At 39.5% G+C, this 22555-nt stretch overlaps 1 protein-coding gene across 1 annotated transcript in view; it reads right to left on the reverse strand.

The window, feature by feature from the left end:
• The window catches only part of LOC122815187 (anoctamin-2-like), a 2140961-nt gene that overhangs the window by 818897 nt on the left and 1299509 nt on the right, over positions 1 to 22555 (reverse strand). The window contains exon 14 of the mRNA XM_044087470.1: positions 16464 to 16544. Coding sequence (XP_043943405.1) covers positions 16464 to 16544 — 81 coding nt within the window. The remainder of the gene's footprint in view (positions 1 to 16463; positions 16545 to 22555) is intronic.

Below are 22555 nucleotides of genomic sequence, written 5' to 3' on the forward strand. Positions count from 1 at the left end.
TGAAGGTGAAGTGGGGTGCTCTAAGAAAGGGTTATACTGCTGCCCAACAAATGGATCCACCAAGGGGGAATATCTGTTCCAGGGGATTATTTCAGCTTTTGGCACTGAGGTCAAAAGACCAATATGAAGTACAGGGATAGGGGAAGAGACCAGTTCCAGGATGACTATTGTTGGCGCTGAAAGGTGAGTCGGTGCAGAAGTTGTAGTAATTGTCGGTGCCATTGTCGGTGTAGTCATAGGTGCTGAAGAAGAAGAAGACGGCACCAAAGCTGGTGTCAAGGTCGAAGGTTTAGGTCTCGGAGCTGAAAATGTTGCCAATTTAGGGACTTTCTGTCTCAGTTCCAATTGCTTAGTTTCAAAGTCATGAGGAGTGGAGAATAATGATTTGCTCCTCTTTTTGTATTCTCTCTTTGGAGGGGGTGAGCCCTCCATCTCACAGATATCCTCCAAGAAACGAGATTTCAACAATTCTTTCAGCATTAGTTTATTTTTTTGCTACACTAGCATACAGGAGCTGAACCCTTTGCAGATCTCACAAGGGGGTTTCGCAGAAAGGTGAGGGACCCCTAAACAATAAACACAAGAAGTATGGTTATCCACATTGGGCATTTTTCTACTACAATGATCATAGTGTTTGAAGCCCATGGTACCTTTTTTTATCCGCGTTATCCAGACAAAAAACAGGCAGGAAAATCTAAACAAAAGAGACACAGGAAGTTATAATTATATAAGTATGAAATTTTGATTAAAGTTTTTTTTTTTTTTTTTTTTTTAACAGGAAAAGGGTAGAATACCAGCAATGGTAAGTTAAGTACCCAGAGGGTAAAGAGAAAAGGTCTGTACTAGCGATGGTACAAACATTACCAACTTTGGTAGAAAAGGGAAAATGGGAAAATGGGAGAGAGAGACACAAATTACAAGAAATATATACGATTAAAAGAGAAAATTAGTTTTAAGAAAAGACAAACTTTAAGTAAGAAACTTTTGACAAGAAAAAATTTGGCTTAGCTGAGAGCTGGCCTGACACATCTTGTTTTGTACATGACAAATGAGATCTGAGGTAATATGGAGAGGGGCAATAGGGGTAAAGGCTTAGCTAGAGAGTTTTTTGGCTGGTGAGAGCTTGGTGTAATGGCAGACTCAGTTCCGAGGACAGAACCGACACTCATGAGTAAGGAATGAATGAAGGTTAACAACATTAGATGTCGCATTTTTCACATAAAAATACAGTAAAAGCAAATGTTCTTTGCCAGCCTCAAAAAGTAAAATAAACACAATTTTGACACAGAAAAATAGTTTACAAATGCTTTAAACAACTTTTAAACTGACAGGAAAAAAGAAAGCTCTTGTTTAAAAGTACAGTACAGTCTTGTGATAGTCCATTAAAACACAAACTACTAGCTTTAAAATAACTTTCCTGAACAGGTAAGTGTTAATAAACAAACATTTATTAATATGGAAGGATTTTTCCCCAAAGGGAACTAATATGCACAATAAATTAAATAGTACAAGCTGACTGCTGATCCTAGATAGCCTCAGGGGAGTATCATCCTCAGTGGCAGGAAAGCTCTGAAAGGCTTGGTACCAAAAGCTGTCTTTTTAGTCAGCTCAGCTCAAGATGACTGATGGTTTTGGCACAGAGAACGTGCCCTGAAGCTTAGGAAGCCGCCCATCTGTTATATCCTTCGCAAGAAATAACCCATATAGCTAAGGCTAATGCAACAGTGATCCACATGAACGTATATTGGTACCTTCAATCAGAAGCTATGTACAACATCTGAAGCAGGAGATTGTCAGTTTGACATCTCTTTATAATATGTTTATATCTCCTTAAGTGTTACTTTGTAGTATTTCTTTTACTCATGTATATTTTGGATTTTCATTAATCCGTTAATGCATTTTGCATCTTTTTCATGTTCAAAATCTTCATAAATGTTTCTCCAGAATATTTTTGTATCTAGTTTGCCATAATAATCATTTGTAATCTACTCCCTTACCTGATTCCTATGAGACTTTTCTTGCACGTCAAAATCATCGATTTTGTGTTAATTGCACATTTTAGTAAAGCTTCTGAATTCCTTGGCATAAGAAGGAATCTTAACAAGTGCTATTTAAAATGTATATCTTAGACAAGTTAACACCATGAGTTGCTTCATTAGACTGATTATTACATATGTTGATTGAGGATGTTTAGAACACCCATCTCCACTGCAGACATAGGGAGAAAAGCTCCAACACATGGCAAACAACAGGATGAAGAGTGACTAAATGCAGATAAATACATAATATAGAGGAAATTGTGAATAACTACAATGGTGTGAAGAAAAGTATCAAACATGTCAGATATAGAGAATTATTATATGATTTCTGATCATGAATGTCCGGAAATTCAACTCAAAAGTTTAACTTGCAAGTTGAATTTGACATCCTTGTGAAAAAAATAAACCAGAGTTATGATTGGAAATACCCAATCATAATTATTTGTTTTGCATGGTGCTTAACTTGCTTTTATGTACTTAAAAAGCTAGAGAAAAAGGTAGGACTGCTAAGTGGGATACAGCCTAGAAAGATGTTTTTTAAAAACTTTTAACAAACTTACTGCTGCCCTACAGAGAATGGTTAACACAAAGTTGAGGTGGGAAACAGAAAAGCTGTTAAAACATATTCAGACGCATCATTCAGCCCAAAAAAGGGTTGAATGAAGTGTATGAATATACTTTAAAGCTTTTTGCTGTCCTCGCTGTTGTTCTGGGTGTGATGGCCACTATTGGGATTAATGTTTTGTACAAGACTATAGCTTAACAGTGTTGAGGGATGCTTAACAAGTGTGTGCATTTCCCAAATCCAAAACAAGATCATGATAATCCATGGATTTCATATGTCAGTTCACTAGCAGTATAAATTAATAAATATATGGTAAAGATTAATTCATACATGTGAGATGACTCATACTTTCCAAAATTATTTAATACTGAATTATTTCAAAATGAATATGTATAGCTGGTTGGAGAGCAGAAAGGTGTGGAATATGGTGAGTTAATGCTGCTATCACTCAACGAAGAGAAAACTCAAAATCATTGCAGCTAAATAAAGTACATTTCTGTTCCAGTTGCTTGGATATTAGGATGCAGCATGCTGGCAGCTTTACTGTGTCTGTAACAGCTTTTTAAGCAAAATCTCAAAAGTCTGTTAGAATGGAATACAGACCCTATGTCAAAACGTTCTTTCACAAAAGTAAGGAAAAGCCAGTGCATTTCATCAAATTGTACCAGTTTTTTCCTGAGAGAGATTACAATACTTCAGGCAGTGGGAAATGTCTCACTGTACTGTGATCTCAGAGTTGTTATATATATTTAGCAGAAGGTGTGGGGTGCAGTGGGGGGGAGGGGCTTGTCTCCCAGCAAAAAAAAAAAAAGTTTTCTTTTTTTCTGTCTTTTGAGGCTAGAGCATTAGAGCTTGATTGTCTGTGTTGCCAGAGTTCTGACATTTTTGCCGAAATATCATACACATGTTAGGATATAGGGAATGAATATTCGCCAAGAAAGATGGGATATTTTATTTTTCCGCATTTCCATTAATCTGTTTGTTCACAAAACAACAGTTATTCTTTCCGTAATCCCTCCATTGCTGTTTTTTTTTCACACTGTATTGGTTTCATATCATACTGCTCTCTTAAATTTAATCCTTGATTTTAGCAATACTTTATGTGTTATTAAAATCACATAGTACAGTTTTGTACTCCTTTGACCTTTTCTACATTTTTTAAGTTTCTCTGACTGGCTGTATATCTTTTATTTCTATACTTTACTAGTCTTTTGACATGCTCTATGTGCATTTTGCACTCTCTCTCAAGCACAAGTAATAACCAATCCAGCAGTCCATCCATCTGTCTATCCATGCAAACCTACATCTTGCCCTCAATTTTTAATAAGAATTCTTCTCAGATTACTTTCATCATGACCCAGAATGTTTTTTTAATGAATGATTTATATTTTTTCTTATTTTTATTTATATAGACTTAAATAGATTTTACATTCCACATTTATCTATTTTTCTACTACATATTATTTCAGTTGTTCTTCATTCTTTTATTATGTCTCTTATTTGTGGATTTGTTCATTGTTTTCCTATTTATACAGTTTTCTGCTTTTATAAACCAATCAAAGGCTCTCCTAATAAGGTGCTACATGTAAATACACTCAGACTCAATTTTAGTCATTCCTTCATGGTATTATACTAAAATATTTATGTATTCTTTTAAGCGGTCATACACATTTTTCATTCTTTCATTTGTTCATCACATAACTGGTCTTTTAAATATACGTGTGTGTGTGTGTGTGTGTGTGTGTGTGTGTGTGTGTGTGTGTGTGTGTGTGTGTGTGTGTGTGTGTGTGCATGTGTGCACATGTGTGCGTCTCTATACACACACACACACACACATACACACATACACACACACACATGAACACACAAAGACACACATACATACACAGAGCTATACATGGATATTCAGTAGACTCACACAAGCAAGTACCTCTGGTACACACACCACTGAGCTCTGTATTCATCTTTATTAGCCATAAGGAAACATTTTGTCTGCTAAGATAAAACAAGATGGACAACTATAAAGATGTAAACAATTCAATGTTAGCTTTTGTTTTGGATGGTTTAGGTAATTACAGACAACTGCTACTGATGAATAATAGATAACGTATAATTTAAATGTTAAAAACAGGTACATATATTGATTGTTACTATTTCAGGCTTTACCTGTACATGTGTGGTTACTGATTAAATGGCAGTTACAAACAACTGGTTGCTGGTTTAGATTTTAATTGTGCTTTCACAGTTATTGCAGATTAATGAGTGTTGTAGATTAATATTACAGATAATGGATCAGTATATGAAACAACAGCTGGAATTACCTGAGCGGTGTTTCCACATTGGGCTTAAAATGGTAGAAAGTCTCTCAAGCAGTAAAAAAATATTGTGGAGCAGAAAATGCAAATAGCTTTCAGTATGCAACAAATGTTTGCTTCTACCATTTATTATTAAACATAATTACTGACAAATAATGCAACACACTGATGTTCGGATGCACAGGAAATGCTGCATGCTGGGTTTTTTTGTTTGTTTTTTACTCTAACAGCATATTCTAATCACTAAATATTCCAGAAAAATTAATGCATTATTATATTGCATATGAGAAACAGAAGGCAAAACATCCATTATTAAACACTCATTGTGAGTCCTGACAAAAGCAACATGTCCCTTAGTATTTGATCACTAATTATTTGAACAGAAAATGTTCTGTCTGTGTGCAACTTTTCCTCATACACATGATAACATATTATAAAAGATCGCTCTTGTTTTCCAGACAACATGCTGTATCACTTCAGGAAAAGAAATGTCATTTTTATGAGATGTTGGGAACAACCGCAGAAAGAAAGGGGCTTCCTAGTTTTTGATCAAAGCATATCACTTTGATCAGCTTGTAATTGTACAGAGAGGATCATACTCCGACATCAGTGAATCTCCCAGATATCAAAAAGCAGAACATCAAATGTAAAAACGAGGCACAGTGGTACAGTGGTCAATGTTATCACCTCACAGCGAGAGGTTCTCCTCTTCGATTCTTGGCTGGGGTGACTTCTGTGCGGAGTCTGCATGTCCTTCCTGCATTCACATGGGTTTCCTCAGGGTAATCCCATTTCTTCCCACATTCCAAAGGCATATGTCTAGAGCATTTCTCCCTGGGCCTCCGCTAAAAATAGGCTCAGTGTTAGTCAGACTTTCATGTCAACAAATGCTAAATAAATAATATATAAATAATAAATAAAAGGTAACTGCATAAGACTGTTCCATACAGTGTGAGCAGCACTAAAGTGCGAGTACATAATTTAAGCAGCACTTCACCACCACCTTGGAAGAGTAGTGTATCTTGTCCTGTCCTGTCTGATAAAATTAATGCACATTATTTTTGTATTTCTGCTGAGCAAGACTTTACAGAAAGACTTAATGGTTTTGCAGCCAGGCTTTTTTGTTTATTAATTGCAAGGAAAGACTTCAGATGCACAGCTTTTCTGAATCAAGCCTTTCACAGGCTGATAGTGCAACCTTATGTATTTACCTTTAACTTTCAATGCTTTGTTTTCGGTATTTGGGAATCGCAGATGTAGCCATCTGATGCTCTCTGTATGACTACATGTTGACTGAAGTAATATGCTTCAATTACAAGTAAGGAAGCCAGTGTAAAAAGCCATAAGAATATATAATTTCTTTTAACCCTTTGCCCAACTGCTGCTGTTCTAGTGCTTCCATCTTGTGAAATTTGTTTTGCCTGCATTATAAGAGTTTCTTCATGGACATTTTCATTATGCAAAATTCTGACTATGCAGCCTCTTTTTTTATCTCCCATGATTCCATTTCTGACGAATATAATTTTGCACTAACAGCATTACTGTATGAATTGCTCACTATAGCCATTTAAACAGAAAAAAAGAGCTTAAACATGTTAAAAGTTATAAGGTAGCATTTGTAAAGTTATTTGTGTAATTTATCACAGCAGCAACTATACCAACAAAGTTACAAGGCTATATTGAATAAGTCCCTTCTTTTTTAGTTGTAGGTGAAAGCACAATTTTCATACATCTCTCCATCCTGTGTATTCACTGCCACCCAGTTTAGTGTTGTGGGTCTGAAACTCATCCTGGTAAAGAAGAGGATTTAAGACAAAAACTAGTCAATTGTGGTAAGGGGCATAGTGTTTCACTGAGTTCCATACTGCCAAGATCCAAAAAGTCATCTGTGTTTGGCTTAATCCACAATACCTAGACTTCACGGCTGTTGTGCGTTTGGTATTGATAACGTTGGTGATAATGAGTTTTCCCCATTACCTTTTATGTTGCACACTCGTATAGTTTGTTTATGCACATCTACAGCTTTTTTATCTGCAAAACACTTGGGTGCCTAACCATATGCAAAACTAGAGAAAGCAATGGAAGTTAATAACATATAGCTGTCATGTTAGAATCACTGTGCCATTCCACGTGTCAGCACATGAGTGACAATGTAATTAGATTACTGTCCTTAACAGACTTATAAACAAGAAAAAAATAACTTTCTATTTTAAGCCATGATATAGATATAGCTTTCAACTTTCTAAGTTGACCATATTTGTTTACAGCTCTGCAAAAATACAATTTCTCCCCAGACTTTATAGGAGTAATTAAAAAACTATATGAAAGGTCCATAGCCTATGTAAAGATTGGATCTTATCTCTAGCCCATTTGAAATATTAAGAGGTACTAAACAGGGGTGTCCCCACTCCCCATTACTCTTTGTCCTGGCTACTGAGCCTCTTGCAAATTATGTTAGAAATAATGACAGCATTAAAGGATATATAAAGTGTCAGACAAATTATCCCCCAAAATACAGCTGTTTGCTGATAACTTATTAATAACTTCTAATGATACTGAAAATTCAATAGATCACCTATTACATAATCTAGACTTCTTTGCAAACATATCTGATCTAAACTTCAATCACAACAAAATTCAGGCATTTCTAGTGAATAAAAATATTACTATGAAACTTAGATCAAAAGAGACATAAACTAGGAGGTCACGCATATTAAATATCTAGGTATCATTATTGAATCTAATTACTAAAAAAAATCACTCGCATATAATTACCAACAACTTATAAACTTAATTACTAGTCTAACTGATAGTTGGAAAAGACTCTTCTTCACATTTGAAGACAGACTAACTTTAATCAAAATTATACTGTTACCTAAAATCTTATTCATTGGCCAAGCTCTAATAATTTCCCCACCTGTCAAAATTAAACAGAAAATTAATAACTTATTACTGAACTTCCTTTGGTATCCCAAAAAAACAAGAATTTCTCTTCTCTGGCACTCCACAAGCTGGGATGAAGGAGGTATAGGGTTTCCAAATATTGATTTTTATTTAAACTCAACATTCATTACCATAGTGTTTTTTTGGAATAATACTTCTTATACATCATATTGGAAATCAGTACATGAAACCTTACTTCTTAATAGTAATAGGACATTGCTTGAACCATATACTCAAATACATACAAACATCTTTATATGGATTTTAAAAATATACATTCAAAGTGAAAGGTCAAAACTTGTTCTCACGCCTCTTATAAACCAAATATTGCTATTGTTTAAAAAGCTTATGCTTGCTAATCAATTAAGAATTTATTAATAATTATGTTTCCTATTACTTACACAAATGAATGTGTGATATCCTTTGATACTCAGAAAATGTTAGAATTTAAGAAGGGTGACCTATTATATTGGAATATATTTCTCTCAGCTAATAAAATATGTTCTGTGGACTACTTAATCAACAGATATAGTCTGAAAAATTGTAGTTGGCTGGACATCCAAACTTGTAAGGATTTTATACATACTAAAATATTAATAGCTCACCCAAGAACACTTCATAAATATCTGTTATCTATAAAATTCTCAGAAAATGATTTTAGCAAAAAAAGAAGTTATGTACTCACCACAACGTTCCATGTTTGTTGTCCATGATCTCACCTTCTTTCCTGCTTGGTGGGTTCAGAGACGATACTCGGTCCAACTTGGCTGTACCCTAAAGCTTGAGAGTCTGTGCTAACCCATAACACTAGACTAAACATATGTATATACATATATATATATATATATATATATATATATATATATATATATATATATATGGGTTCCATACACTAGATCGAATTTTCACTAATTCGAAATGGTGCATGGAATGCTTACTGCAGCAAAAGTGCACTTAATCGAAAGTGCACTTACGCGAAGTTCAGTCCAACAAATGGGTGTTGTACTGAACTTCCGTGCAGTACTCACGGACCTTAGGGTTAGGACACGGGTCATAGTAAGGGGATAGCCCATAGGGCTATCCACTTACCATGACCCGTGCCCTAACCCTAAGGTCCACAATGACTGCAGTGCAGTGAAGGACAAAGCAATGTCCTCCACTATGGTGCGATAGTCACGAACCTTAGGGTTAGGGCATGGGTTAAGGGGATAGCTTTACTAACTATCCCCTTACCCTAACCCGTGCCCTAACCCTAAGTCTGTGACTATCGCACCACAGTGGAGGACATAGCTTGTTTTTTATGTCCTCCACTGTGCTGCGGGTGTTTTCGGTGAAGTGCACTTTAAGTTCACTTTCGTTAAAGTGAACTTTCGCAGAAGTGAGGCTTCCTATTACAAGTTTGAAGTAGTAAACTTTTGTTCTTGTAATAGGAATCCATATAGATATATATATATATATATATATATATATATATATATATATATATATATATATATATATTCTAATTAGTACGAGTACACAACCTTGGTAGACCATAAGCTTATCCAATTCATGAGGCAGGAAGGGAATTATAGCACATATAGCTAAACACCAAATAATTCCTCTTAATCCTCCAGGAAGGGGGGAAGGGGGGGGATGCAAGAAAGAAGGTGAGATCATGGGAAACAAACATGGAATGTTATGGTGAGTACATAACTTCTTTATGTTATGTTGTCCCTATCTTGCCTTCATTCTTGCTTGATGGGACAGTGTCCCCAGCACCCTCTTTCTCGGGTGGCTCAAGGGAATAAACTCTTCAGAACAGTGGAACCAAAGGATGCCCTGTTCCGGGAGGCCACATCTACCTTGTAATGAGTGCTAAAGGTATGAGGATTAACCCAAGTAGCTGCCGCACAAATTGAGTCCAAAGGCAGTCTAGCCTGAAATGTCGTAGAGGTAGATAATGCACTTGGGGAATGACCTCAAATTTTTCCTGGAAGCTGCTTACCTTGTGAGCTATAAACATAGGTGATGACGTCTGCAAGCCATTTCAATATGGTTACTTTTGAGACTGAAGTACCCTTTCTGTTTTCTGAAAATTATATAAACAATTGGTCAGATTTTCTAAAGTCATTTGTCCTGTGCAAGAAGAAATGCAACTGCCTATGCACATCCAGTTGGTGGAGTCTATATTCTGCCTTGTTGCTATGATTTGGAAAGAAAACAGGGAGTTCTATTTATTTAAATTTGACTCAGAGCAAACTTTTGGTAGGAAGGATGGATTAGTTCTGAGAGAAACTCTGTCTTTGTGAAAAACTAACTAAGGGGGATAAATGGAGAGAGCTTGTAATTCTGATACCCTCCGAGCTGAGGTAATGGCAGTCAAGAATATTGTTTTCCAAGTCAAGAACTTCAGAGAACAGGTAGCAGCTGGTTGAAAAGGAGGGAGAATCATGGAAGCTGAGACTAAGTTTAGATCCCAAGGAGGAGGTGATTATCTTACTGGCGGTCTCAAGAGGATAGTATCTTTCAGGAGAGCTTTGCATAATCTGTGGGACATAACGTTTGAACCCATTTCTCCAACATGATAACTGGAAATAGCAGCTAGCTGAACTTGAATTGTAGCTGCAGCTGCCCCTTGGGTAAAAGTCTCATTCAGGAATTCCAGGATTTTTGAAATGGATGCAGTAAAAGGATCAATAAAAGGATCAATATGATTTTTGGCTGCCCAGCAAGAGAACCTCTTCCATTTGCTGGCAGAAATATTTCTAGTTGTAGATTTGTGAGAAGAGATCAAAATGTGTCATACTGCAGGGGAAATGTCAGAAAGCCTGGCTAAGACGGAAAGTGGAGAAACCAAGCTGTCTGCTTCAGGGTCTGAATAGAAGGGTGGAGCGTTCCTGACTGATGCGCCAGGGATCTGGAACTGGGTCCAGGATCCAAGGCTCCTCCCAGAGATGGGACCCATAGGAACCAAATCTGACAAGACCAGTAAGTGGCAATGAGAATTAGCTTGCAACCCAGTGATTTTGCTTTCTGAAGAACTTTGGGTATTAGAGGAAATGGGGGAAAGGAATAAAGAGGTCCCAGGGGCCAATCGTGAACAACTGCATCCCAGGGTAACTGTCCCTGTTGGGGGACCAGGGCAAAATAACTGCTGCATTTGGTATTCTTGGACATAGCAAAAAGGTCGCAACAAGGCTGGCCCCACTTGCGAAAAATTTGATTCGCAATTTCCTGCTTTAGGGACCACTCGTGTGGCATCAGAATTGCCCTACTTAGCTTGTCCACTACCACGTTGAATTTTCCCGGGATGTGCATTGCAATCAGAAAACGCTGAGAGGACACCGCCCACTTCCATACTCTTAGAGCATCTCGGCACAAGGGGTAAGATCTGGTTCTGCCTTGCTTGTTGATGTACCACACTATGGACATGTTGTCTGTTTGAATTGCAACTGTCCCCATCGGTAGAGAGCCCTGAAGTGCTTGCAATGCCAGAAGTACTGCTCTCATCTCCAGGACGTTGATGTGCAAGTGGTACTCGTGTCACTGCCAAGTTCCTTGAACAGTTTGTCCCAGATAATGCCCACCCACCCTGTCTGGGAAGCATCTGCAGTCACTGTGGCTACCGGCTGCAGAAGGATGAATGGCCTGTCTATTGTTACTTGCGTAGACCGAAGCCACCATTGTAGATCCCTTTTGCAGGTCTCCATAATGTGAATCTCGTGTGACATGGAAATATTCTGCAAGGACCATTGAGCAAAAAGAAGCCACTGCAATATTCTCATATGGAAGTGTGCCAAGGGAACTAGTGTTATTGCTGCCACCATTGAGCCTAGCACTTTGAGGACAAATATTGTTTGAATCTTTTTTTTCCTGATTAAGATTAACCTGATGTCATATGGTTGACAGTCTCTTCTGAGGCAATTTTGTGATCATGTCTTTTGTATTTAGATCTGCCCCTATAAATGTAATATGCTGACAGGGCAACAAGGCAGATTTTCTGTAGTTGATAGTGATACCTAATTCTGAGCAGAGACGAATTGCAGTGTCCCTTGCTGTCATTAGTCATGCTTGCTGGTGACTGTAAGGAGCAAGTCGTCTAGATATGGAAACACCCGGAATCCTAGATGCCTCAGGTGAGCCATAACTACTTACATGCATTTGGTAAACAATCTGGGGGCTGTAGTGAGATCAAAGGGCAGAGCTCTGAACTGATAATGACTGGCTCCCAGCCGGAAGCGTAGATATCTCCTGGATCGCCTGTCCATCTTCATGTGGTAGTACGCATCCTGGAGATCGATGGAGCACATCCAATTGTCCTTTCCCAGAAAGGGAAGAATGGACTGCAGTGTCACCATCCAGAACTTTGTTTTCTTGACAGACTTGTTCTGCCTGCTGAGATCCAAAATGGGTCTCCAGTCTCCTGTTTTCTTTGGAAATAAAAAAACTTTGAGTAAGTTCTGGATCCGATTTGGTCTGTGGGGACTTCTTGAATGGCTCGTTTTTCTAACAGCCTTTGAACTTCTAGGTTTGCTTGATCACATAGATTGGGCGGCACACCTGGGATTGATTTCTGTTTTCTGGAAAGAGGTGGTATGGAGAAAGGAATACTGTATCCCCTGGATATTACCGACTGCACCCATGTGTCTTTTGTTATACTTTGCCAGGCTTCTGGGAACAGTGGCACTCTGCCACCAACTGCCTCCACAGGTGGACAGGTGGGCCTCCTTTCAGGAGCACTGGAAGGGCCTACCAGAGAATGTATCTCTGTCGCCCTGATTCTGTGGACTCCCTCTGCCATGAGAGCAGCATCTTCCATTATTATTTCCCCCTCTGCCCCTGGGGCGAAAAATCACCACGTGCATCAAAAGCTACCTAGGATTTCCGGAACCACATTTCTCCACCTTTTCGACCTTTGGGATAAGGTGTAGTAGGGGCGAAGAAATGTTCTCCCACAGCAGACAGAGTTTTGCCATCTTACTCGCACTTGGTAAGAATCTCTTTAACCTTGGGCCTGAACAATGACGAGCCATCAAATGGGGTGCTGGTAAAGGAGGACTTGAAGGGCTCCGCAAATTCACAAAGGCGCAACCAGGAATGTCTTTGTTAGGCAATTCCTGTGCCTGCTACCCTGCTTGCAGCATCGGCTGCTTAAGAGATGAGTCACATGGAGGAGTTGACTATAGAAGACAAGGTCGCAAGCTGGGAAGCAGTCTTATCTGAAGCCCCCATAACTGTAGGATCCTGAACAGTATCTCCCAGCTCTTTGAGGAGATCTCTCTGGAGACAAGTGAAATGGGTCAAATAATTCAGAGACCTAAGGGTAAAAGCCACTGATGAAAACACATGCTTCCCTTATCTGTCCATCGTACGGGACTCTTTGTTTGGTGGATGGACAGAAGAAGACGTTTCTTCTAATTCCTTCTTTGTGGCTGCTGCAGCCACCGTAGCATCAACTGGAACACCCTTAGGCAGGAAAAGATTGTCCTCTGGTGCTGAGATAAATTTATTGGGCTTCCTTGGAACCAGTTCCACAGATTCTGGAGAGCTCCACGCCTTTCGACTGACCACCCCCAGTAGCTGGTCGAAAGAAGGAGACACCGAAGAGGTGGAGGGTCAGGAGCCAAAAGCCTCCAGATACACAGACTCATCTTCAGAAGGGGAAAGGGATTTCCAGCCACCCCTCTGCCTGAGGATTTCCAGGATATCTAAAAATGAGACATCCTCCGAGGAGGAAAATGGGGACCCTTCTGAGTCCTCCAAATCGGTGTCTGAAGTGAAAGACACCGGGGAATCTATATGCTTCCTCTTACAAGTCCTCTTCTGAACAACCTCCTCAGAGGGGTACTCTAGGGAAGTTTCGGAAGGGGGGGTCATCCGAAGGGTGTCCTGGGGCATTGGTTCCCTATGCTTTGGATGGAGAGGTGGTGTGGAGGTAGACACCGGCCCCGAAGGGGATGGAGCAGCTGAAGAAAAGGGTGGAGCAGTCTGGGAGGACAGCACACTCCTCATCACCTCGAAGGCACCACAATCCTGGCCTGGAGATGTCCCCCGCACCAACGGCAATGGCTCTGAGGCTGATGTAGGAGCCAAACTGACCTGTGCCAAAGCCCCAAGTGGGACAAGGGTTCGATCCTGCTCTCCCCCTTGGAGCTGACGAGGGAGTCTCAGCCTTCAGATCCTTCGACAGAAGGTGATATCGAAGAGATTGAAGCAGACATCGGACCCAAGAGACCAGTAGTTTTTGGGTCCGATGGTTCCACCACAATGACTTCCATGCACTTTGGCTCCGAACTCGAATAATTGGAAGGAGGACTCGATGACAAAGTAGGTTGGGCAGTTGGCTCCACATCCATATGGGCTGGGCTCTATAAAAGCAATATAAATAACCTCTTCACCACCCTCTCTGCATCATCATCTGAGAGGGTCCTGGATGATCGAGAGGAATGGGTGGACAAACAGTAACTACCTGTCACAGACTGCAGCAAAGGAGACTGAGGTATAGAGCGTACCGGCTCCAAGGAAGAGACCAGTTTCTTTTATGGCTCCTGGTCGGTTCCGACGATACTGGAGGAAACAAAGGAGAGTGTGTCTTGTCAGACCCGACTGACTTCGGATCCGACGAACTTGTTTGCTTGTCATGAGCCTTCGACGGTTCCGAGCTCAGAGCCAACAATGATGCTTTCTTGGAGGGCCTATCTGAATTGTCTGCCTGATCCCCTTCCATAGATGCCTCAAAGGGCACTTTCAGTAACCCTCTCAGAATCAACTTAGTTTTCCACTCCTGCAGGACCCTATAGCTAAAACCATGACAAATGGAACAAGAGTCCTGTAGGTGAACGGCTCCCAGGCAGTACACACAGCTAGTATGGCCATTGGTCAATGACATCTTCTGAGTGCAAGAATCACATTTTTTGAATCCTGAAGGATTGGATATTTTTGCTGACTCCTTAGACATGTCTGATAACTACCACGACAATTATTAATAACAGTAGCAGAAGAAAAATCAGCCAAAAGAACCGAAAAAAGGACAAGGTATTTTTTTTTTTTTTTTTTTTTTTTTATCAGATGGGAAATAAGGGATGAAAGGAGAGGAGTCTCTAAGTTAAACGACAACCCCTCTGACCGGGGAGATGTCTCTAACTTAAACAGCGAGCTCTGCTTGAAAAAGGGAAAATAACAGAATGGGGGAAAAGAAGCCCTCTAACTAAAATGTGCTGAAGGACAGAAGCAAATCCTCTAACTAAAACGGATTCATGTAGGATTAGTAGGCCCAAGAGAAGAAAATGATAGCCTCAACAACAAACAGCAAAAAATAGTGAGATAGACAGGAAGTATCTAAACCGTTAGCAACCCCTAACTACAAGGAATACTACATTTAAGAAAATATCAAGATTCTTAACAAAAAAATAACAAGAAAAAGTACAACCTAGCCTGAGCCATTCAAAGACAATCCTGAAGCTTCAAGCGGCAAACAAGATCTGGGTAACTGGCAGCTCTCGAGCTTTAGGATACGGCCGAGTCAGAGCCAAGTATCGGCTCCGAACCCACCAAGTAATAATGAAGGCGAGATAGGGACAACATAACATCAGACGTTTCTTTTTGGAATTATTCAAGTAAAGTTAACAGACAAGTATTCTCAGAAAAAGAGAAAAAAATGTGTTTATAGCCGGTAAAGGAATCCACATATTCCCTGTTCTGGCATGTTTACACAAGGAAAATTTTACGTAGATGTTTCTTCACCCCACGTAGACTAGCAATAATGTACAAGAAAGATTAAATAAAATGCTGGAGATATGGACACCCTAATGCTGACTGGATACATATGGTTGTTAATTGCAAAATTAATTCCCCATTTTGGTTAGACCTTATATATCTTTGTAAAGCTCTATGGAATGAAAAGTGTATAATTTCTGACTCCCTTATCCTTTTCAGTGTTCCTAAAGTTATTCCTAAAAACCAAACATTTTTACTATGGTCTATCCTCTCTATAGCAAGGAAAATTGTTAGTAAAATTGGAAATCCCAATCTACTCCTGTCTTTAAAGTTGAATTTATTCACCTTGTGAAATACATTTGTAAGAATGAAATTGCTACTATAAAAGCAAGACTAACAGCACAACTCATCATTTAATTGCGTGGACAAAATTGTCTAATCTGTTAGAGAAATATTAAGTGTTCTCCTATGTATATTGCTTTTTTAGTTGTTATGGGCATTGTATACAGTTTGTTTTTTCTTGTTACTATACTGTTGAGTTATTGTGTTATAAAATGAATAAAACATTTTGGAAAGAAAAACAAGTGAGTGAAATGGAACACTATGGATTCTTAAGGAGCATGTTCCAAATATCTGAATTCTGCCAACTACAGAATTTCATAAGGCTTCTAGCTAATTTGAAAAATGTGATTGGTTATATGATCTGATACAATTGTTTTGTTTTTAGTTTCTCTCTTTCATTATTATCAGTAAGATAATTAACCTCACTCAAAGCAGGGAAAGTTAAAGCAAAAATTGCCATGCATGTCAAGACAATCTGATGCTACCAAATACCACATTATTAGTTTCAGTGATATCCTGTTCTACTTATATAAACAAGTACATGCCACAAAATTATATTACCTCATTTTTCTTTTTTTTCTGCTTTTCTTTCTTGAGTTTCTTCTGTAATAACTTTGTTTCATATTCTGGCCTGGGATGTTCCTGAATGTAAAATCACAAAGTGGTGAAAATTATAAAAAAAAAAAAATCATCTTTTATGTTTTAGTAAAATATATTTCAACAATATGTCACACACACAAAACAATCCGTACAAAGGTACAACATCACTGAACAACAAGGAAGTACATATAGGTCAACAGCAAAAACTGAAGGCATTGTAAATACAAGACATGCCTATAATGGACCAAAAGCACTCAAAACACAGAGATTCAAACCTGCATACGGTCCTTGATGCATAAATTGGCAATGAAAAGGAGAAAGAACATATTAAAAAAGTTTGTTTAGTTATAAAGTGATGATTACTGCAACTTAATGCCATCAGCTTCATTAATAATCTGCAGATTTGATGATATGTTATGGAAAACAGCTAATTTACAAAAAAAAAAAAGACTGAATAAACAAACAACATAATAGGCCTACGAAGCATTGATTTCTGAAGGCAACTATGTCATAACCACCAGTAGTGAATGAGTATACATCATATTTAACATTATGTATCTATAGATTACAGTTACTTCACCTGTGCTTAGAGAGTGTGGACAGGAAAACATTTACTGAGATAATGTGATAAGATACAAAGGGCCAGAAGGACAGTTACAAGAATCTTAAACTATCTCAGGCATGTAACTTGTACTGCAAGGGTATATATAAGAATAACTAAAAATGTGCATGATTGACCCATATTATGTTTTGCAATATCATATAGTAAGAGTCTTAAAGTGATTTCTAATTGGCCAACAAATAGACATATAGACAGACAGATAGACAGCCTGACAGATACGAATGAGATAAGTGACTACAGCTATGATGGTTTAAAGCAAAAACTGACACCAGCCAAGGGCCATTTCATGACGAGCATTATTTAATTTACTGAAGGCTGGTTAATCGCACTTTACTGTGCTAGCTCTTGGAAATGTATTTTTAATTTACCTATTGATGGTTACCTCGATTTTTAGATATTGTCTGGGAAAAGTCATTTCTTGCTTTGTTACAGTGCATCAGTGTATCAAACCTTAGCACACAACACCCATAAAATACACTGAATGTCCTTATCTTTCTTTTACAATACTTTTGATTTAATAGCGCATCTAAAACACACACACACACACACACACACACACACACACACACACACACATACACACACACACACACACACACACACACACAAAATCAATACCACTTTAGATGCCAAATGATAGCTTAAGACAAACAAGCTTGCCTTAAGTACCATTAATAAACCAGAAAAAAGTATGGTCATAACAATACTGAGTAAAAAGAAGTTACGTACTTACCATAATGTTCCATCTGTGTTGTCCATTGTCATTCTTCCTCAACTGTTTGGTTCAGATATGATCCTTGGCTCTGACTCGGCTGTTACTAAAGCTCATGGTAACCGAAAAACTCTCAAGCTCCTCCCTTACCCATAATGCACCAACCCCTAACATACGCTAGATCTTGTTTGCTGATTTAGCTAAAAGAGGACATACTAAAGTATACATACATTCCACACAGGAAACTACAGAGGAACCTGCATCTGGAGTGCAACATCAAGGACAGCGCTGTCCTTATAATATCTCGTTCTTCCAGAAATCTGTTGGGGACATAGTTCCCAGCTACCTAAATTCCTGGGTGGACTTTAACGAAAGATATTCCTGAGCACAGTTGAGCCAAAGGCTGCTCTTCCTCTTGAGACCAGATACAGTTTGTAATGAGTGATAAAGGTATGAAGATTGGCCTATGCTGCAGCCGCACATATGTCGTCCATGGAAGCCGTAGACAGAAATACTGAAGAAGATGCTATGGACCTAATTGAATGGGCTTTTAAAGGTTTTGCTAAAGTTAGACTCAACTTGTTGTAGATGAATGATATGCAATCTGTCAGCCATCTGGCTAAGGTTACCTTTGCAACTGGTTTTCCCAATTTAATGTCTGCAAAGGACACAGATAATTGATATGTCTTTCTAATTTCTTTTGTTCTATATGAATAGAAACATAATTGTCTGTGAACATCTAACATATATTTCCCTTTGTTCTCAAATTTAAGAAAGAAAACTGGCAAATTAATGGACTGATTGATACTGGATTCTGACATCACCTTAAGAAGGTAGGAAGCACTGGTACGTAATGTGACTCTATGCTTATGAAAGATAAAGTGGGGAGGTTTATAGGACCATGCCGGAATTTCTGAAATTCTTCTAACAGGTAATGGCCACTAGAAAAACAGTTTTTCAGGTTAAGAACTTAAGATCACATTTATCTGCTGGTTCAAAAGGAGAATCAATTAAGGCCTGCAATACCAAGTTCAAATCCCATGGAAGAGAAGGATCTTTGTGTGGGAGTCTTAACAGGAGTTTGACTCTTAAAAGTGCCTTACAAAGTTTAGAAGAGGCCACAGAAGAATTCTCAAATCCAACATGAAAATCAGTGATTGCTGATAACTGAACTTTGTGGAGAAGCTAGCTCCATCATTAAAAACTGATGACAAAAATTCAAGTATGCTATTTACAGGAGTAGAGAAAGGGTCAATGTTTTTTTGTTGTGCCCAATAAACAAACCTTTTCCATTTACTTGTGTAAAGTCTCCTAGTAGAAGACTTATGGGAAAAGAATATGACAGTCAGGTGAAGAGAGCATAGGTTGTCTGGCTATTAACAGAATTGGAGAAACTATACTGTTAGCTTGAGGTTTGAGATATCTGGATGAAAAGTACCTATTGGGTGAGACAGAAGGCCTATAACTGCTTCCAGAATCCAAGGTTGGTAAAGCAGATAAGGCCACAGAAAAGAGAACAAAATCAGTCGAGGCCAGTAAGGTGCAATAAGGATGACCTTGCTCTTCAACTTGACAGCTTTCTGCAAAAATTTTGGGATTAGTGGAACTAGCGGGTAAGCATAAAGTAGACTGAAGGGGACCAATCATGGAGAAGAACATCCCTTGGTGATTCCCCTGGAGGGGGGAGATTAGGGCAAAGTAGCTGCTGCATTTGTTGTTTACTGGAGAAGCAAAAAGATCACACCAAGGCTGGCTCCACTGATGGAAAATCATTTCTGCACTTTCATGTTGAGAGACTGCTTGTGAGGTAGAAGAATGGACCTCCTCTATTTGTCTGCTGTCACATTAAACTTCCACGAAATGTGTGTTGCTATGCAAAATTGGTTGGATGAGATCACCCATTGTCACACTCTGAGTCTTTCTTGAAGCAAGGGTTAAGATCTGGTTCCTCCTTGTTTGTTGATGTACCAAACTATTGACATATTGTCTGTTTGAATCACAATTGCCCCTAAAGGGAGAGCATCCTAGAAGACCTGCAATGCTAAGAGCACCGCTCTCATCTCTAGGACATTGATATGCAAACTGGCCTCTTTGAGGGACCAAGTGCTTTGGACTGTTTTCCCCAGGAAGTGCTCTCCACCCATTCTGGGAGGCATCCATGGTCACTATGGCCTTGGGCTGTGGGACAATAAAAGACAGTCTTGTAGAACCTAATCTGACTAAATCCACCACCAGAGGTTTCTCTTGCATGCCTGAGTGATTTTTATTTGTACTGATGTGCACTGGTAAAGAATCGACCAGTGTGTTGCTAGCATCCACTGAAAAATTCTCATATACAATCTGGCTACAGGAACTAAGATTATGGCAGCTGATGTTGATCCTAAGGCTTGATGGATCAAGCTGGCTGAAATCTTGGTATTGTGAATTATTTTCATGACCTGGAATCTAAGAGTCTGTACTCTTGAAAGAGGAAGAGACACTGTCACTGATATCATGTTGAAAATTACTCCTATGAACTCCAAGGTTTGAGTTGGTTGTAACTGAGGCTTCTCTTAATTTATGGTTATTCCAAGAAGAGAACAAATCTGAAGAACCTGATCTCTTGCTCTTGTTATCTATCAGGTGCCTGGTTGAGGCAGTAATGAGTCAGTCATCTGGATATGGAAACACTCTGAATCCGTGTAGTCTTAGGTGAACTGCTACTACTGCCATGCATTTGGTGAATACCCTGGGAGCTGTGGTGAGAATAAAGGGCAGTGCTCTGAACTGTTAGTGATTGACTCCAGCTGGAAGTGTAAATACCTTCTGGATTGTCTTTTCATCTTTATGTGATAGTACGCATCCTGAAGGACTGTTGAGCACACCCAGTTGTCCTCACCCAAGAAGGGTAGAATGGACTAAACCATGACCATCTGAAACTTTGGGCGTCAAACTGACTTGATCAAAATGCTGAGATCCAAAATTGGTCTCCAGTCTTCTGTTTTCTTTGGTACTAAAAAGCATCTTGAGTAAGTTCCGGATTCTGTCTGGTCTGGTGGGACCTCTTGGATTACTCTTTTTCTAGCAGCTTTTCCATTTTCTTGGGCTGCTGCTTTCTTCTGACTGGATGGAAGAGCAGGAATTTTGCATGCAGTTGGGGGTGGAAGGGAAAAGTGATTATATTACCTCTGGAAATAATCCTTTGCACCCAGGTATCTCTTGTTATATCTAGCCAGGCGCTCTGACGCAGAGATAGTTGACTCCTGAGTGCCTCCAGGAGTAGGCAAGCGGCCTCCTTTCAGGAGTGCTGGTGGGGTCTATTGCAGAAAGAATCTCTGGACCCCTGGTTTTGCAGGCCAACACTGCCATGAAGTCATAGTCATCCATTAGAGTCCCCCCCGGCCCTAAGGGAAATGTCTCCACATGTGTCCCAGAAAGGACCTTGGGACTTTCTGAATCACATCTTTTGACCACCCCACTGATTCCTAGAAAAGGATCTTTGGGGGTCTGAAAAATGAACACTCACTGCAGAAAGAGTCTTTCCATCCATTTCACATTTAGGGAGTGTGTACTTCATTTTTTGGGCCAAACAATGAACTGCCATCAAAGGCTGCATTGATAAGCAAGGACTTGAGAAAGGCTCTGTAAAGTCACATACATGTATTCAGGCATGCCACTTAATGGATATGCCTGAACCCGCTGCCCTTGATGCACCTTTGGTTGCATGCGAGATAAGCCTCATGGATGAATTTGAAATGGATTGGTGGGTAGCCAACTGAGACACCGCAGACAAGTAAGCCTCAGCAGTAATGGTCTCTGAAAGAGATTTTAAAAGTTATTTGATCAAATCCCTTTATAGTCTAGTAAAATGTGCCAAATAGTTCAGCGACCTAAGAGCAAAAGCCACTGATGCATAACCATACTTCCCAAATCTGTCCATCATCCTAGACTCCCTGTTAGGAGGATAAACAGATGAACTTTGTTCAGCAAGTTCCTTTTTTGTAGCCACCAGCATGACCATGGCTTCCATTGGCACCCTCTTACTCTAGAATTCCTTCCTGACAGCTGAAGCCAGAATCCAATCTGATTTCTTAGGGACAGACTCAACTGAGTCTGGTTCCTTCCACGCCCATCTAAAGATCAAATCAATGAGTTTGCTGGTGAGCAGAGTAATCCAGGAGGTACATGGGCCAGCTCTGAAGGCTTCCAGAAACAGTGATTCCTTTGGGTTGCTACAGGTCCAACCACCTCTCTGTTTAAGGATGCTGAGAATGTCTCCAAATGAGATGTCTTCTGGAGGTGATTGTGGAAACCCTTCTCCCTCATCGAAATCAAGATCCTCAGTGACTGACTCTTGCGGACAGTGCAAGTGCCTCATCTTGCACTTCTTCTTCTCAGGAACATCCTTGGAGGGATGTTCCAGTGAGGTGTCAGAAGAAATTGCAAGATCCTGCTGGGTGGTCTGGATGCTTTCAGCTGGCTGTTCCTGTGGTGTAGAATGATGTGGGACTAAGCACAGAGACATCTGGGAATTGGATAGGAGATCCGAGGGGGTTGGCTCTGTCCATCCTGCATGAAGAGAAAACACTCTTCTCACTACCTCAAAGGCAAATCTCTCCAGACAGCAGGAAGACACTGGCTCTGAGAAGATAGGCTTTTGGACCACTGCCTCCTTTTGCTCCAAGAGCAACCTCCACAAGGCAGAAGTTGGAGCTGAGCTATCCAATGCCAAAGCTCCAA

This window comes from Protopterus annectens, chromosome 11.part0 (genome assembly GCF_019279795.1).
Source record: "Protopterus annectens isolate FY-2018-M chromosome 11.part0, PAN1.0, whole genome shotgun sequence".
Lineage (NCBI taxonomy): Eukaryota > Metazoa > Chordata > Ceratodontiformes > Protopteridae > Protopterus > Protopterus annectens.